We start from the raw sequence: 17,979 nt of genomic DNA, 5'->3' as shown, positions 1-17,979 counted from the left end.
TTCTCTCCCCTAGCAATGTAGCAAGGAGAAAGGACCCATTTGGCTCAGTTTTTCTAAGGAAAGCACTATCCTTTTGTGATTGGCTGTGTTCCAGGAAAATAAACTCAAGTCATTTAATGAAGAGTTATGTCTTAGTATATATTCAGTTTATTCCTTTCATAGATATTACAACCAGCAGCTCTTAGCACTTGCCAAATTTAGTATTAGTATGCTCCTAGCCCTTGTGTTGACAAACATGTCAAAGAATAAACCTGGCAGCATACCTCAGTGAAAATAATGGCTAGAGAGGGTATAAATATGTTTGTTTTAGTTTGTGGTAAAATGGTGCAGTACAACAGAACTTTGTTACTTGTTTAGGCACGAATTTGAGATGGGTGTTTTTGGTTGGCAGGTGGGCTTCCTCTACACCAGCGGCTCTCAACCTGTGGGTCGCGACTCCTTTCCCTTCCACAGGGGTCGCCTAAGACCATCGGAAAACACATATATAATTACATATTGTTTTGTGATTAATCACTATGCTTTAATTATATTCAATTTGTAACAATGAAAATACATCCTGCATATCAGATATTTACATTACAATTCATAACAGTAGCAATATTACAGTGATGAAGTAGCAACGAAAATATTTTTATGGTTGGGGGTCACCACAACATGAGGAACTGTATTAAAGGGTCGCGGCATTAGGAAGGTTGAGAACCACTGCTCTACACAGTGACTTGGGAACCAAGCCTCCTTCCCTCTGGTGCCGAAACTCAAATGTCTGCATTAGGGGAAGGTAAAGGAACTTGATAAGGGCAGTTTAGAAGGATATCAGTAGGACCAGGGGGTTGTCCTAATTCAGTGTCCTGTGCTCTGGGGTGGGCTGCTGATAACATACCCAACAACTGGGTTTAGATATTTGTGATAATATTCCTTGGGTTGTCAGGAAGGGAGAATTATTCTTCCAGATGATAGATAGAGATGGACAGCAGGAAGCAACAATTAGTCAAAGCACGTACATGTTAACTCGTCCCACCTTTAAACCCATCGGGAATAGAAATGTGCCTTCCCTGGCACGTGGCAGTATTTGGAAGGCAGTATAAAAATTATTGAAATCCCCCCACGGAAATCGGCTATAGTGAATCCTATCCACCACATTACTTATCTTGCTTGGTGGTTCTGTTTTCCTTTTTTTTTTTTTTTTTTAAATATATTTTATTGATTTTTTTACAGAGAGGAAGGGAGAGAGATAGAGAGCTAGAAACATCGATGAGAGAGAAACATCGATTAGCTGCCTCCTGCACATCTCCTACTGGGGATGTGCCCGCAACCCAGGTACATGCCCTTGACCGGAATCGAACCCTGGACCTTTTAGTCTGCAGGCTGACGCTCTATCCACTGAGCCAAACCGGTTTTGGCCTGTTTTCCTTTTTATTTTTTTTTTTATTTTTTTTTTTTTACTGTAAGCATGTTTTTTTTTTTTTTTAAATATATTTTATTGATTTTTCACAGAGAGGAAGGGAGAGAGATAGAGAGTTAGAAACATCGATGAGAGAGAAACATCGATCAGCTGCCTCCTGCACATCTCCCACTGGGGACGTGCCCGCAACCCAGGTACATGCCCTTGACCGGAATCGAACCTGGGACCTTTCAGTCCGCAGGCCGACGCTCTATCCACTGAGCCAAACCGGTTTCGGCCTGTTTTCCTTTTTAAAAAGAAACTTAAGGTTCCCCAAGGGCTCGCTGGTCCATTCAGTTTCTTCTTTGTTCCCCTTCTCGATTGGCTCTGAGTGACAGTAGGGTTTTATGCCAGAATGATGTATCCAGCTGGCAATTCTGGGCACTTGATTACTGTAAGGGGTAGAAAGCAAGACAGGGTCTATTCCCTACCTTAAGGGTGTGAGCTGCAAACCAGGAGATTCATCTCTCCAGGTCTTAATGAGGACCTGTGAGCAGGGCTCATATAAAAGAGGGGTATGGGCAGCTGTGAGGTCTATTTGGTGACCATATTCTTGTAAGGCTTGTTGAAATTTGGCTAGTGATATGAAATAAATGGTGGCTTTAGTTATTTCTTCTTCAAACAGTAGGTCAGAATAAAGGAAGAGTCTCTCATATAGAGCCTCAAAGGGGCTTCATTGGAGTTGAGCAGTGCGGCTGGCTCAGGTCCTTAAACAAGCATTTCGGGTCTAATAGAAAACACTCCATTTCTGAGGGCTTTGGGGGTCGCTGGGCTGCACCATGGAGTTACATTCACGTGCCCTAAAATGATTTTTGTAATTATCCTTCTTTGAGTTGTCCTGCTTCAATTCACTTTGCCCTATCTCAGTGATTTTTTTTTCTTTAAAAATATTTTTTTTTATTGATTTCAGAGAGGAAGGCTGCCTCCTACATGCCTCCCACTGGGGATGGAGCCCACAACCCGGGCATGTGCTCTGATTGGGAATCGAACCATGACCTCTTGGTTCATAGGTCGATGCTCAACCACTGAGCCATGCCTGCCAGACTATTTCAGTGATTTTCAACAGTGTGCTGCAAGAATTTTTAAAAGATACAATACCTGACTATTTAGTCAGAGGCACTGACCTCTTTTCCATGGTCAAATAAAATAAATGACAACAGCCAACGCAATAGCTGAGCAGTGTGAATGGATCAAAATTATACCTACCATTTTTGTCATCGGCAAAAAATGTATTTTTTGATGTGTCACAGAATTTTAGTAATTAGTTTACATGTGCCATGAGATGGAAAAGGTTGAACATCGCTAACTATTTGCATGTAGCATGTCAAAGGCACTAGGTTCTCCCGCAGCAGATGTAGGAAAAGCTCTGGCTGGAAGTGGGAGAGCTGGGCTTCTGTTCTGGCTCTGCAGGTGACTTTGGGGAAAATAGACTCCAATCTGCAAAGATGGAAGTACTTTACCCTGCCGCAGCATTCTTTAATTCAGTGCTAAAATGAGTCTCCGTACAGTTTGGTTGACGCTTTGCTTGTTTTGTCATTTAAATAAACGCTAAATGTAGCTCCCAGATAATGCTGTTGACAGAGGGCTGTGCTCTCCTATTCCAAGGAAAGAGCAGCAAAACATGAAATTGAATGAAACTTGTTTTGACAATTCACGTAGTGCCATTTGCTGATAAGACCTGAGACACACAGCAAACTATATGTCATTGCATCTCAGAGAACACTCACTACGAACCACACTCCGGCTAACCACTGCACGAGGAGGATTAAAGAGGAAAGTGATCCCTGATGGCACCCCGATGACAAGGTGAGAAAATCACCACACCGGCCTCACAGGTAAGCAGGGATTTTACGTATCTTATTATCTCAAAATCAATGCCATACCTTTACATTCCAAGTCTTTGTGGGAAAGATAAAATTGATATGATGCACTGTAGTGTCTTAGGTTTCATGAGCTATGGTAGGAAAGCCACCAAGTTAAACCCCTGGCAGGTGGACACAGGGTAACCTGAAGCCTCATGGTGCCTGAGCTGCTCAACTCAGGTAGGGTCCACACTTTTACCACACGGGGTCTGTTCCAAAGCTGCTTATGGACAAGCCCCAAATATGGAATAAAATGCAATCGACTAAGTGTACGGCAGAGTGAAGCCGTGTTAGTCCTCAAAATGAGGACTTCAGCCCAGCTGGTGTGGCTCAGTGGTTGAGTGTCAACCTGTGAACCAAGAGATCATGGTTAGATTCTCAGTCAGGACACATGCCCAGGTTTTGGGCTCAGTTCCCTGTGGGGACCGTGCAGGAGGCAGCTGAGTGATGATTCTCTCTTATCACTGATGTTTCTGTCTCTCTCCCTCTCCCTTCCTCTCTCTGAAATCAATAAAATCATTTTTAAAACGAGGGCTTCGGAGAAGCCTTGCCTTTCCTTTCCACCCGAGACACAACCACTCTTCTCTACCCTGGCAGGGCCTCGCACATCTGGCATAACAGAGCCCCTTCTGGGGTAATGACTTTCTTTTTTTCCTACTGGATTGTAAGCTACTCCAGGGCCTCTTGGTGTCTGGATTACAGTAGGCATGCAGCCATGTCTACGGAAGGACTAAGGGGAGGAAGACAGAAAGGAAAGAAGGACGGATGACTGCTTTGTGGATTTATAGCAGCAGTTTTCAGATTACTCAGGCCACTACTCATCCCCAGGTAATATAATGCGAATGAATTTTAAACAAATATTTAACTTTCAGGTAACAAGTTATTTACTAAACCATGTAGAAAAACCAGTTACCTTGTTTAGAGGCAGGCCTGATTTGGGTAAAAAGAGATTGTGCTAGACTAAGCACCTACAGGGAACTGCAGAGGACAGGTGTCACGGAGGAGTCTTTGCTTAAGGGTGCTTTGCTCTGACACTAAAAGTAGCTGTGGGGTTTGGGGGCAGTTGCCATACCTCTACATGCCTCCATTTCCTAACCTACAACATGGGAATAATGGTCGCACCTGCTAGGATCACTGTAATAATTAAGTTACATAATGTATGAAAGCACTTAACACGCTGCCTGGCACACAGGGAGATAAGGAAATAAATGTTAGTGTGTTGCTATTATTACCTCTGTATGCGTCATCAACGGGCAGAGTTGGGGACCATAGAGAGTATTTTATTGGCCTCTAATTTGGCAATTATTTCTAGGTGTTTTTTTTTTTAAACCAAGATTATAGTTTAAGAGGCAGCTTCCTTATTTCATTTCCTTAACTTTCCGCTCTATATAAGCACTCCCTTACTTAAGCATCATCATCTGCTCCTCTCAGAGACCTCAGGGGTCTCCCTGTGTGCTGAAGCGACATTTCTCCCTCTTTCTTTTTTGGTGAATTGCTTGCTCCCGTCAGCCAATGGACAACGCAGCATTTGACATGCATGAAGGCACCACACCAACTGTTTCCTATGTGGGGAAGATGAGCGCCAGCCCCAGAATGGTGAGTTGGGGGCTTCCATCTTGAGATGAGTTCTCCTCCAAACCTTCCTGTAGAGCTCAGGAAAGAATCTGCTTGATCAGCTTTCCTCAGCGACCTTCCTCACCGAGGCAGCATCGCCTGCTCTCAGTATTTCCCAATTGGTCTTCTTACTCACAATCTCTGAACTCACACCGCCTTTAGCTCTTTCATGGCCCAACTCTCTATGAATCGTTGCTCATAGTACTAGTGAGTTATTTATTGTCCCATATAATACCCTTATGCAATGTTAAATGGAATATGTTGATAAATGATTCTGCTGTACCACATATGCCATTTAAGAAGGCTAAAGTACTAAGGACATTTGTGGTACAGTTATTAGTGATCAGAGATAGGCCTGCTCAGAGAGAAAGGTCAGGAACTCAGAGGGAGTGGAACAGGACACCTTGGCATCGGTGCTTATGAGCATCATTTTAATGGTCAGAGAAACAAGGGCAAATTGGTCCAAAGATTAGGATGCGTTTTCTCTTGGCAGCTTTCAGTAATGTGCATGGTAAGTCACAGAAGTGATACTATTGTTTTCAGCACATGTTTGTGACGTGAAGCCAGGAAATAGTAACATAGAAATACATGGAAATACTGTGCTCAGAATTGGTGGATGGGTTAGTTGCTCCTGTAGGGAGGGGAGTTCCATGAAGCTGTTTAAACAAAGGAGGGAGAGGAACGGAGACCTGCAGGCCAGTTCTTTACAGGTAAGCTACTTATTCCTACGCATGTACCTGTACATGTAAATGTAGATGTATGTTCTGGAATGAAAGAGTTCTTGGAAAATACTCTTTATAACCTATTTAATTTTTCGGTGAAGAAACTGGTAAATGAGAAAGGAGGCAATATTTTTTAAAAAATAATTCTTTATTGTTAAAAGTATTACATATGTCCCCTTCTTCCCCCCACTTCTCCCCACTGACTCCCTCCAGCCCGCTCCCATCCCCCTGCCCCAGGCCCTCACTGTTCCATTGTCTGTGTCCATGGACCATGCATATATGCATACAAGGTCTTTGATTGATTACCTCCCACCCACCCACCTTCCCTCGCCTTTCTTCTGAGATTCCGCACTCTGTTCCATGCTCCCATGTCTCTGGACCCGCTCTGTTCATTAGTTTATTTTGTTACTTAGATTCCACATATGAGTGAGACCATGTGATACTTGTCTTTCTCTGACAGACTTATTTAACTTAGCATGTTACTCTCCGGATCAGGAGGCAGTATTTTAATGCATCACAAGTAGAGAATGATGGCTTCATTTTCCCTAATTTGCTAATCTCTCCTAGGAAAAGAAGAAGCAGTGGTCATTGATGAGTGTTTTCCTGGTGTGTCTCTTGGCCTGCACCGTTACCACAGCAGTGGGAGTCCTGATCCTCTCCTTGGTGTATATCAACAACTCTCAGCCCCATTCGGAACCCAAACCACAAACAACAATTCCAACACTGCAAAAAGCTGTTGACCCCAAGTTCCAGTTTCTTAATCATTTACCTAAATCCAAGGTATGAATGATACATATTAGGAAAAGCATCATCTACTCTCAATGGCTATTTCAAAACAAAGTTTCCATTGTGTTTTTACTAAGCTTTGCTCTGTCTTCATGGGGAGGAATCAGGTGTGTTCTCTCTGCATGAAGGGAGGGGAGAGATAGGGAAGAGGGAAAGGTGAGTTGATATTGGTTCCAGGCAGAACTTTTCTTTAATAGATAAGTAGTCCTCTGTCTGGCTGGAGAGGAGAATTGAAGATAGACAAATAGAAAGCCCTCTTTTCTCTTGTCAAGATAGGTATTCTTTTATTTTATTCCAGAGAGAGGAAGGGAGAGAGAGAACGAGATGGAAACATCAATGATGAGTGAGGACCATTGATTGGCTGCCTCCTGTATGCCCCCCATTGGGGATCGAGCCCAAAACCCTGACATGTGTCCTGACTGGGAATCAAACTGTGACCTCTTGGTTCATGGGTTGATGCTTAACCACTGAACAACACCAGCTGGGCGATAGGTATTCTTTTTATGTCTAACAGGGACTAGACAGAGAGCACAGCCTGTACCATATGGTCATTCCTGAAGTCTTGCAGGCCTATCCTTCCTTTTCCCTTTTGGAATTCCATTTCTCCCCTCATCTCCACTGCCTTTCCTGTTTATGACTTTTCAGGTGTTTGAGTTCTCTGGTGGTGCCATCCAGTGGGCCCGGTACAGGAACAACATCAAAGACTATCTCAGCATCGAAGAAGAGGCCTTTGGCAGCAGCTTGAACAGCCAGAGGTCACAGATGACGCTGGGGACCCTGAGAATAAAAAGCAATGGCCTCCGTGCCCCTCACTGGCACTTTAATGCAAATGAGCATGGCTATCTCGCACAGGTATAACCAGTTTGCCCCGTTCGGTACTTCAGCATTTATGCTGGTATGTTGTATCCTCAGGTTATTATTTTAGTTGTTTCAAAAGCTGCTTAAGTGATAGACAACATCCAGGCTTTGGGTAAGTATTCAGTTAGATTTGTTAGCAATGCCTTGAAGCATCAACCTGTTTGTTTTAATTATTCCTTTTTAAAATGGATTTTAGAGAGAGGAAGGGAGAGGGAGAGGGATAGAAACATTGATGAGAGAGAAACATCAACATTGATTGGCTGCCTCCTGCACTCCCCCTGCTGGGGATTGAACCAGCAACCCGGGCATTTGCCCTGACTGGGAATGGAACCTGCAACCTCTTGGTGCATGGATTGATGCTCAACCATTGAGACACACCAGCCTGGCTGTTTTAATTATTCTTGGCATTGCTTTGAACTTCTTTCTTCAGTATGAAATCATTTCTCAGACACTGTTCTTAAAATAAGATCACTGTTCCATCCTGTGAGCCAAAGCTAAAATTGGTGGCTCAGATCTAATGATCAAAGAGAGGGCAGCTTTGCTCTAAGAAAAAAAGCAGCACTGGATGACAAACCAGTTTGCAGATGTTCAGCCGGGAGTCCCTAAGATCAGGGACCAATTGTGGTTCAGAACTTTTGGAATTTTCTGGAAGTCAAGTGAAATAGAAAGAGTTGGAGGTGAAATGAGTGTGCTTATTTGAATTTCAAATATTTCTATATTTCAGACACTGGGGACCCAATAGTGACTAAAGCCCCCCACTAGAACTTACAGAATTTGGCCTTACCCTAATAACCTTATTAATAGGTCAGCCAGTTTTATGTGACATGTTTCTGTTGTTGTTAATAAAACTCCTCTTTTATTTTTGACAATTCATTCAATTTTATAGTTTACAACAGGAAGAGAGATTAGAGTTTCACCTACCTAAGACTGAATCCTTTTTTATTTCTCATTTAAGAATAGAGGCTCAGAAAGATAAAGATAAACTGTAGCTGTTGATGTTGGCTAGACTAGGACAAAGTCCATATTTTTTGACTCCTTGTCTTTTCCACATGTGTAAAATATGTAAAAGAGGATAATCTTCAAAGGCTTTTTTGGCTGAGTATTGGCAGAGTGGTAGGCAGAAAGAAAGGCAGTTAAGTGAGCTTTCCTGGAGGGGGGCCCCTAAAAAACAAAGTCCAAGCCAGAGGAATTAGTCTGGAGAATGTACCACAGATCAAAGGCTTGGGACTCAGCTCAGCAGAGTTTATGGTCTGAGCTTCTAAATGTGGGCTAGAAGGTGATCAAAAGGTACAGACTTCCAGTTATAAAGTAGATCAGGGGGATGTAATATACAGCATGGTGATTATAGTTAATAGTACCGTATTGTTTATTTGAAAGTTACTAAGTGAGTAGATCTTAAAAGTTCTCAACATTGTAAGTTCTCAAAGTTATAAAAAATTATAACTTTGTGTGGCGATGGATGTTAACCAGACTTACTATGGTGATCATTTCACAGTATATACAATCATTGACTCTTTATGTTATACACCTGAAACTTATATAATGTTATATGTCAATCTTAGTGAAAACATATGAAATAATTCAACTAGAAAAATAATGTGGGCCAGAATATTCTCTAGATCCCAGGAAATCTAGGGTCACTCACTCTCATGATCAGGGTAAGGAAGCAAGCAACAGGGCATGAAGGAAATCCCTCCTCTGCACACTCGCCCAGGGAGATTGCTTTTGCTTCGGAGTACCTTCATGAGAGCTTTGGAATGAGTGTTCCTGAGAGAAGCGGGGCAGTGAGGTGACTAGTGGGTGTCCCATTGGCCACCGTGCGGTCTCTGCTCTGTCTGGAGTAGCTGATGCCCCAATAGGAATAGATGCATATTTTTGCTGTTGGCTGCATGTGGACGTGGAGAGAGCGCTTTAGAGATTCACCTTTCCCCTGCATCTTTAATACCCGCTGTTTACATGTCTGAACAGAGAGAACCAAGACGTCCTTTTCATTTACCCTGGTGGATGCTCCACTATATGACCATGCGTCTCTGGTAAAACAGGAACAATGGCACCTTCTCTACCTACGTCACAGAATAATACTAAGGAACAGAGGAGAGAATGAGAGAAAGGATACAATTCTATATGAGCAGAATCAAAGTATGGTGCGGATGAAACATATCGGCTTTCCCTCAGTCCCTGGCAACCGCCATTTTACTCTCTCTTTCTAGATAATCTGATTAAATAATTTTATCTGGGTAATTTGACTAGATAGTTAAGTTTTAGAGAACTGTTACACGACATTGTATCTATAATTAATAATACTGTATTGTACACTTAAACATTTATCAAGAGGGTAGATCTCATTTTAGGTGTTCTTGCCACAATTAATAAAAAACCTGTAGACGTTAGAGCTGACTGCTTAGGTCCAAATCCCAGCTTTGCCATCGACTAGCTGAGTAACCTTGGGAAAACGATATATTCCCTCTGGACTTAGTTTTCTCATCTGTAAAGTGGTGGTAATAATAGAAATTGCCTCACAGGGTTGATGCAAGGAACTTGAGTTAAATCAGGTAAAGTACTAAGAAGACTACCTGAACTGAACACAGTAAAAGCACTAAGTGCTAGTATTGTTAATATTATTATAAAAATTGTATGCAGACTTTTTCTTAACTGGAAAATACATACACAACTGTATTCATCTATACAAACATGCATGTCTATGTAATTGCATATGAGCACACATGTGCCTGCAGTCTTTTTAAACTCTAAAGTATGTATTCTCAATGGGGGCAATATTGCCCCCAAGGGGGTATAAACTGGTTTTGGGGGGCAAAAATACTGACTCTTTTTATGTATTAAAGTAAAATATATGTGTAGCACATAAGCAGTAGGCGTATATGGATCTATAGTATATCTGTAGTATTAAAATTTTATGAGCTGGTGATTAGAAAGAGTCTTAAAATGTTACCTTAGGAAGGAGGTAATGGAAAAAGGTTGAGAATCGCTCTAAGGTGGTGCTGGATGTGCTTCTCTGTGTATGTTTCAGGGGACAGCATGGATCGGGGTGGTTGATGACGGTCATGTCATTACCACGTACAATGTTACAGCTGGCCAAGTGATCTTCTTTCCTAAAAACACGCTTCACTGGATAAAGAACGTGGGCGATGAAGACTGCTTTTTCTTGCTCTTCTTTTCCACACATGATGAACTTCAGACACTGGATGTTGATGATGTCTTTTTCTCTACACCCGAGGACATTGCTTCCAGGTCACTTAAGGTCTGTACTGAAAACTCACCCCACGATGTGGGTACGCATTACACAGGCACAAAGAGAGCATGTGTGTTCATGTGTCTAGGGCAGCCATCAACAGTGTAACAGTTGGCTAATGAACTCAAAAACATACCTTGTGTTCCCACTAAGGATATAAAACTTGTTGAAATTGAGTGTCTATACTTTCTTTTGTGAAGGACTTCCATAGAAAACTATGATAAATTTGGTAGAAAGGTTATAATAGAGTTGATAAAAATTGCTATAATCTTCATCTCTGAAACACCATAAGCTAATACAGGGAGAAGTTTGCTACAGATGATGTTGTGTTTTCTTGATCTAATGTAGAGGATCCCACCATTTTCCTGAAGAACAGCTGGTTTGGGTCTCTTCAAATATTTATGTTATCATTGGAGGGATTACTCATAAATGACACTGGGTGCAGAGGGTCGGATGTGGAGGCTGACACTGCTGCAAATGAGTGATCAGGAGAATTGGTGATGGCCCATGACTGACAATTGAAAGGGGTTCCATGGAAAATTTAGAAATCTATCTAGTAAAGTCCTGAGGTCTATTTTGCAGCAGGTCCTGGTCTCATATTATAGGGAGAAGAAATGAGTTATTAGGGAGATTATTGGTAAACATGGAACCCATAGGAGTTTTTATTGACTATAAAATACCAACACATTTAAAATCAAAATACATTGAAAACTTGGAGGATTTTCATAAATATCACAAATCAGGCTAACTGAGGTCAGCTCTTTTAACTGGGCCACTGGAAACCAGAGGGTGCCAATACCACCCTACCCTCAGCTACCTACCCTTCTATTGCTAACATTTGTAGGATGTGTCACAGATGTCTTATGTGGTTTCTTATGTGTTTCAGCCTGAAGGCGGAATCAATTTTATTAGGTCATTCCACAAGCAAAAGGAGGATCAGGGCGTGAACCTCCCTCCCAACCTGGCAGACCTGGTGATGAATGCCAGTTATGCACAGTCTCCAGACAGCCTTGTGTGGAGATACTTTTATGACCTTAAAGGTATAGTAAGTTATTTTATGAAGCCTTCTTATTTAAATATTTATATAGGTGACGATATAGGTGTATTGGACTGAGATGTAATTTTTTTTTTTTTTTTACAATGGGTCACAGTCAAGAGAAGTTTGAAAAAAAAAACATTTTTCAACAGAGTAGGAAATGTGAGAAAAGGAAGCAAAAGAGAACATGGCAAAAGATTTCAAAGTGTGAGGGTGTGTGTTGGGGCTGCAGGAGGGGATTATAGGAGAAGAAGCTGATGAGAGAGGAGGGGTCCAATTATGTAGGTTATTTTGCAAACAAGTTTATACTTTATCTTGATGGAAAAGAAGAGCAATTAGGGTTTTTTAAATAGAAGAGTGACACAATAATATATATATATATATATATTTACTAGAGGTCCAATGCAAGAAATTCATGCAAGGGCATTGGCCCTGGACAGGCCTGCTGCGGCCATGGATGCAGGGCCTCTGCTGCCCCTGCCTCAGCCCCCCACCCGCTGCGGCTTTGTCTGGAAGGAAGGACGTCTGGAAGGATGTCTGGTCTAATTAGCATATTATGCTTTTTATTATTATAGATTTATTTATTTATTTGAGATATAGCTGATATACATTATATGAGTTTCAGGTGTACAACATAATGATTTGATATTTGTATATATTGTGAAATGATCACAATAAGTTAGTTAATATTGTCACCATCATACAGAACTCTTTTTCTTGTGGTGAGAACTGTTAAGCAACTTTCAAATATGCGATACAGTAGTTGCCATGTTGTGCATCACATCCCCATGATTTATTTATTTTATAACTGGAAGTCTGTACCTTTGACTTCCTTCACCCATTCAATCTGTTCTCTGGAACTATGAGCTTTTTTTTTTTTAGATTTCACATTTAAATGAGATCATGTTGGTATATGTCCTTCTCTGATTTATTTTACTTTGCATAATGCCCTTGAGGTCTATCCAGTCACAAATGGCAAGGTTTTTTATTATTATTTTTTTTTATGGCTGAACAATGTTCCATTGCATATCTGTACAACATCTGCTTTATCCATTCATTAGTCAGTGGACACTTAGGTTGTTTTCATATCTTGGCTATTGTAGACAATGCTGCAGTGAACATAGGGGTGCAGATATCTTTCTGAGTTAGTGTTAGTTTTGTGATTTGAAGTGATGGCCAATCCTGCTGGATTGTGGAGAATGGATTGGAAGGGCCACTGAGAGGCAGGGAGATGAGTCAGGGACTCTCCAGTCCCTCAGATAGGAGTGATGCTGGCCTGCACTCTGACAGTTGTGAGAGGGAGAGAACTGTTATGAAGCAAAGAGACTTTAAAGAGGTAGGGCTGACAGGATGTAGGTGACTGACTTGAAGAGCAGGGTTGGTACTTAGGATGACTCTCAAGTTTCCTAGTCAGGTCCCCTGAGTTGAACTGTCTGTCTTAAAGAGGCCACTGTTTGTTAGGAATTTCAGGAGAGCTTGGGAGGCAGGATAGTACCTGAGCACATCCGGTCAATATCTTGGGGGCACATAGGATCTGGTGTCAGCAGTTCCCACCGCATACGTTTTGGTGACTATAAAAGAGCTATGTCCTTTATAGTATGATTTTGAAGTATTTTATCATATTTTATTTTTAAACCTCATCTGACTCAGGTTCAAAAGAGTATCGATTTCCAGGAGGAATAATACAGCTGGCACAGTATTGGAAAAATGAAAGTGGACTAAGCAATAATGAAAAAATTTTCAGTAAATTCCTGAATCAGGTAATTGAGAAAAATATTTCAATCATTATTAACATGGATGAAATAAAATATTTAGATTGGATTCAGCATTCTTTTGGACAAAAAGAAAAAGAAAGATGTAGTCAACCATTGGTTGATTTGATCAATGTACACTATGAATTGAGGACTCAATGTGGATTTGGGAACTTAATTTTTTGACATTGATAGTTACATTAAAGAAAAGACTGGGTGCTTGTGAAATATCGCTTTTTTTGTTTGTTTTAAATGCTGTATTGCATAATGACCAATAAGGCAGCTATGGTTTTAAATTTCCTGATTCAAATCTCAGATCTGTCACTGTGTGACTCTCGGTAAACTACTCAACCAACCTAGATTTTAATTTCATCACTCATAAAATGGGGAGACTAATACTACCAACCTTACAAAACTGTTATAAGGAACAAGTAAGATAATAGATGTAAAGGACATAAAAAATTGCATGTCTTAGTGAGGGCTTCATAAATATTAATTATAATTAAAGTAATGGCTATGTTGCTGAGTAGGATGTTGGCTAACTAACTGGATTTCATTTTTCTTTTTTTTTAAGCATCAAAATGCCCTCACTTTGTGTACACTCAGGATTTACAACAATGGATTGAGACAGCCTCATTTCCATTTTAATGCCAATGAGATGGGATACGTGATAAGTGGATGTGCAAAGGTAATTTTTCTGTGAACAGCTTTTTAAAAAAACTTTCCTTTTAATGCAGAAAGGAGCAAATAGGAGGTGTTTCTTTGTTTTGGTTCAGTTTTTGGTAACATCGAAGGGCTGGGTGCTAATGCCTTTCTGGGCACAGTTTTTAGGGGATACCCTGCAGGCTCTGGGGAACAGCATCCATCTTAGCGTGAAGAGAGGCTGCGAACGTTTCAGAAATGATACAGAGCTATCCCTCATGGCGGAGGGTCTGAAACACCTGCTTACGTTTCAGAGTTTTGCATTCTCAGGTAATGCAAGGGTTTAATGTGCTGCCCTTTGGAGAATGTAAGTGACTCTTTGCTTCTCAGTATAATGTGAGTCAGGGGGCTGGGGAGTGTGAAATGCTGGTGGAGGGGCCGCAGGTCCTACTTACCCAGGTGAAACTATTAACAGCACCCCCTTTCACTCTTCAGAGAGTCTTGATTTGGATGATCAATTATATGGCTACCTGGTAAAAGCCAAACTGAGTCGCCTGTTGCCATAGTGATTTGGTTCTGGACTTTCATAGGGCTCCCTGGGGAAACCTACATGGTATACACAGGTAAAATGGCCTTTCCTAGCCTGTGCCTGACAGAAAGACTCAAACCAGACTGCACTTCATCTATTATGTCATTCGTAGCAGAAGTTTTGTTGTATGTTTTTGGAGGGGAAGGCTTTAATAAGTTGGAAAAAGGCGTTGTAATCATTCACAAATTGTATTTCAAGAACATTTTAGTTTTGGTGTGCTTGTGTGCGTGCATTTGTGTGCACATTTAGTCTCTCCTTCTTTTAGGGAAGACTGTTAGGATGCTGCTCTCCTAAAGGCTGCATTTTTCCAAACAAGTAGAGAGGAAGGCAGGGGAGTAAAACACTCAAATTTAAATCCTTTGCCTAATTAGGTAATTATGTAAGGGTAATTTATAACCCTTAATTAGAACATGGTGATTGAGGCTCTTTTTGCATGTTGTTCTGCAGTATTGAACTTGCTAATGGCATTTTGAGGAACATTTCCTGAAATAGAGTATCTTTTGATTTTTGTGGGACTACCTCTTGGAAATAGGAGATTTTATGCAAAGGATGGTCTCTGTCTTCTGCTGTTTACTCTTTCTAATAAGTCTCTTTAAAGTCACAGGCTTTTATTCATCTGATTTTCACTATTAATACTTATCCTTAATGAATATTTGATTTTATTTGCTTCACTTCAAGATATTCTTTTCTTCCTTAGGTGGGCATTATTAATACTCAGGGTACGACAGAGTTTGATATTCACGTCGGCGATGTGATATTTTTCCCCATTGGAACCCAGCATTACATCAAGAGTGCATGCGATGAGGATTTGCTTTTCATTCTTGCCTTCAGCACCAGAGACCAGGTGAGAATAAACTCGCTTAAGAGAGATGAGTAAGTGCTGGGGATGGGCAGAACACTCTGCTAAACAACGCATCTGGACCACAGGAGGCCCTCAGTCAATGTGTGTTGAATGAGCGCATAAATAAATAAATTGGCAGAGCCAATGTGAAAAGAGGAGAATCAAGTAGTCTTTTTATTTGGTTATAAAGGGATTCAATGTATCACCTTATCTTCCCTCTTAATTTCCCAAGTTTGAACCAAGAAAAAAAGACCAAAGAGTCATATATAGAGATCCATGATGTAATTTTTCTTTCTAATAAAGCAGATATTAGAGAATATGACTAATATCTTGGGAAGGTGGGTTTCTAATATTAATTTCTGGAACTGGATTGGCTTCTTCAAGTTGAGGCAGGCCCTGTACGCCTTGTGGCATAGAGAAACAGGGCATGTTCTTTGAAGCGTTGCAGCTCCCAAGCATAAAGGGGTAAGCTAAACTGAGCATGCCCAGTTTATCCGTCCAGTCTCTGGCCATGGAGCAGGAGGACCACTTACTTGGTGGACAGATGCACCTCCATCCTGTGCCTCAGGGCACGGTGCTCTGAGAAGTTCTGCCACTAGTCCCTGCTGACAGGAAGACAGATAGTCCTGTTCCCTCCTTGAAGGGAACTATCTCTCAGGAGGATGGAGTCCCTCCTAGAGAAAGCTTCCGCTGCCCCCACACATGTAGCCACCAGTCAGACTTTCCTGGTTCTCAGAGTTGAAAAGGTGAGCTCCCCATGGCAAGGGACAACCAGGCACACAAGGTGAGCATTGGCAGGAATTCATAGCTGGGGAGTCACACAGCCAAGTACCCGCCGTTCTGAGGCTGTACGGTGTCTGTAGGAACCCGAGTAGCTCAGTGCTGATCCTTCTTTTGTTTTCCATTGTCAGCTACAAACCCTTGACATGGACGACTATTTCCAGGCCACAGCAGACCACATCCTGGCCCAGCTTTTCTTCAAGAAACAAAGTGAGTTTAAGAAGATCCCCAAATTCAAGGAGGACCAGGCAATCAACCTGCCTTAGGCTTGCTGATGAGTTCATGTCTGTTCTTCTTCATTTGTTATCATTGTTTTTAAAGAAGGATTTGCCTAAGGAACCTGGAGCTCTTCACACAGTGCAAGGGGGGACGCGGGTGCGAAGCAGCCTTGTGGGGTCACTTAGCTGACAGCGATTGCAGGCAGTTCATGTGTCGTCTGTGCAGATTAGTAGGTCCACAGAGGACACCCCCAATAGATTACATTATATTTTTGTATGGATTTTAGTATATGTGTACATATTTGTTTATTTTCTCTTTTTTACTTCAAATTTATTACTCCAAATGAAAAGCCATTCTTTTAATTCGCATCAGTAAATCTTAGTACCATGCATGTATTTTTTTTTTTTTTATTCATCACTCATGGGCAAGGACAACAGTGTGATGATGGTGGGAAGTGGGGGGAGAGGGGAGGCGGTGGGCAGAGGTGGAAGAGGGCATAGAGGGGATAAATAGTGATGGAAAAAAACACGGAAAACTTTTCTGTAAAAAATACCTAATGCCCCCTCCCCCCAAAAAGGGACTTGATTACCATCTAGGAGGAGGAACATGCTTCGGAAGGTGCAGGGAATAGCAGAGGGCAATGGGTGTATGGAAGGAGGATGTAAGATAGAGGGAAATAGTCGTAAGAAGTAAATGCAGAGACAGATTTTTATGTACAAACTAGAGGCCTGATGTACGAAATTCACGCAAGGCTAGGCCTCCTTCCCCCGGCTGCCGGCACTGGCTTCCCTCCGGCTCCCGGGACCCGGGCTTCCCTCGCAGCACCAGCTTCATCCGGAAGGACGTCTGGAAGAATGTGTGGTCTAATTAGCATATTACACTTTTATTATTATAGATTTTTTTTGAGAATTCCTTCATATATTATAAACCAGTTCATATTCTATTTTCTTGTATCAGGAAGAATTGTATCAGGTTACTGTGTGATCATTTAATAAAGATTTTATGCATCTTTATATATACTTTTTGCCATTGTAATTTTAAATGAAATCTGTTCTTGCAGTTTTATGTATTTGAAGCATTATTGGATTTCCTCTATGTATCCTTGAAATATGATTAGGAATCCAATTCACTATGTACTTTTAAAAAATCTTAAAAATAAAAATCTAATGGAAACAATTTAATTGGAATATTGTTGGTATTTTATGGGAAGATATGTTAACTTTCATGTGGCTGTTCTAATTTCAGTCCTTTTTCTCTTTTTGGAATGCCAATTTCTGTTTTTTATACCATTTTTTTTCTAGGGCAACCCATTAAAAATCAAGTACTTTTAGGTTTTTCGGTATACCTACTTTATTTATTCCAAATAAATAGATTGAAGAGTGAATTGCCAATCACACTGATTATTTGCTGCTCCTCATTCAGGTAAAAACCAGACATTTGACTAAAAATCTCTTTTAAAACTGAACAAATTGAACTCACCTTCACCATTTTGTTTTTTTTATTTTTTTATTTTATTTTTTTTATTTTTATTTTTATTTTTTTATATATTTTATTGATTTCTTACAGAGAGGAAGGGAGAGAGATAGAG

General features: G+C 41.0%; 1 protein-coding gene across 1 annotated transcript; it reads left to right on the top strand.

The window, feature by feature from the left end:
* The first annotated feature begins 4,815 nt into the window (after positions 1–4,815).
* Positions 4,816–16,552, top strand: LOC118662792. Its single transcript, XM_036321674.1, has 9 exons — positions 4,816–4,899; positions 6,207–6,419; positions 7,071–7,277; positions 10,312–10,542; positions 11,420–11,573; positions 13,220–13,329; positions 13,895–14,008; positions 15,249–15,395; positions 16,304–16,552. The coding sequence occupies exons 1-9, from the start codon at positions 4,816–4,818 to the stop codon at positions 16,436–16,438; spliced, it is 1,395 nt and encodes a 464-aa protein (XP_036177567.1). The 3' UTR covers positions 16,439–16,552.
* Positions 16,553–17,979: the final 1,427 nt, after the last annotated feature.

This window comes from Myotis myotis, unplaced genomic scaffold (assembly GCF_014108235.1).
Source record: "Myotis myotis isolate mMyoMyo1 unplaced genomic scaffold, mMyoMyo1.p scaffold_m19_p_9, whole genome shotgun sequence".
Taxonomy (NCBI): Eukaryota; Metazoa; Chordata; class Mammalia; order Chiroptera; family Vespertilionidae; genus Myotis; species Myotis myotis.
Note: the sequence above shows the minus strand (reverse complement) of the source record. Positions and strands in the feature narration are given on the sequence as shown.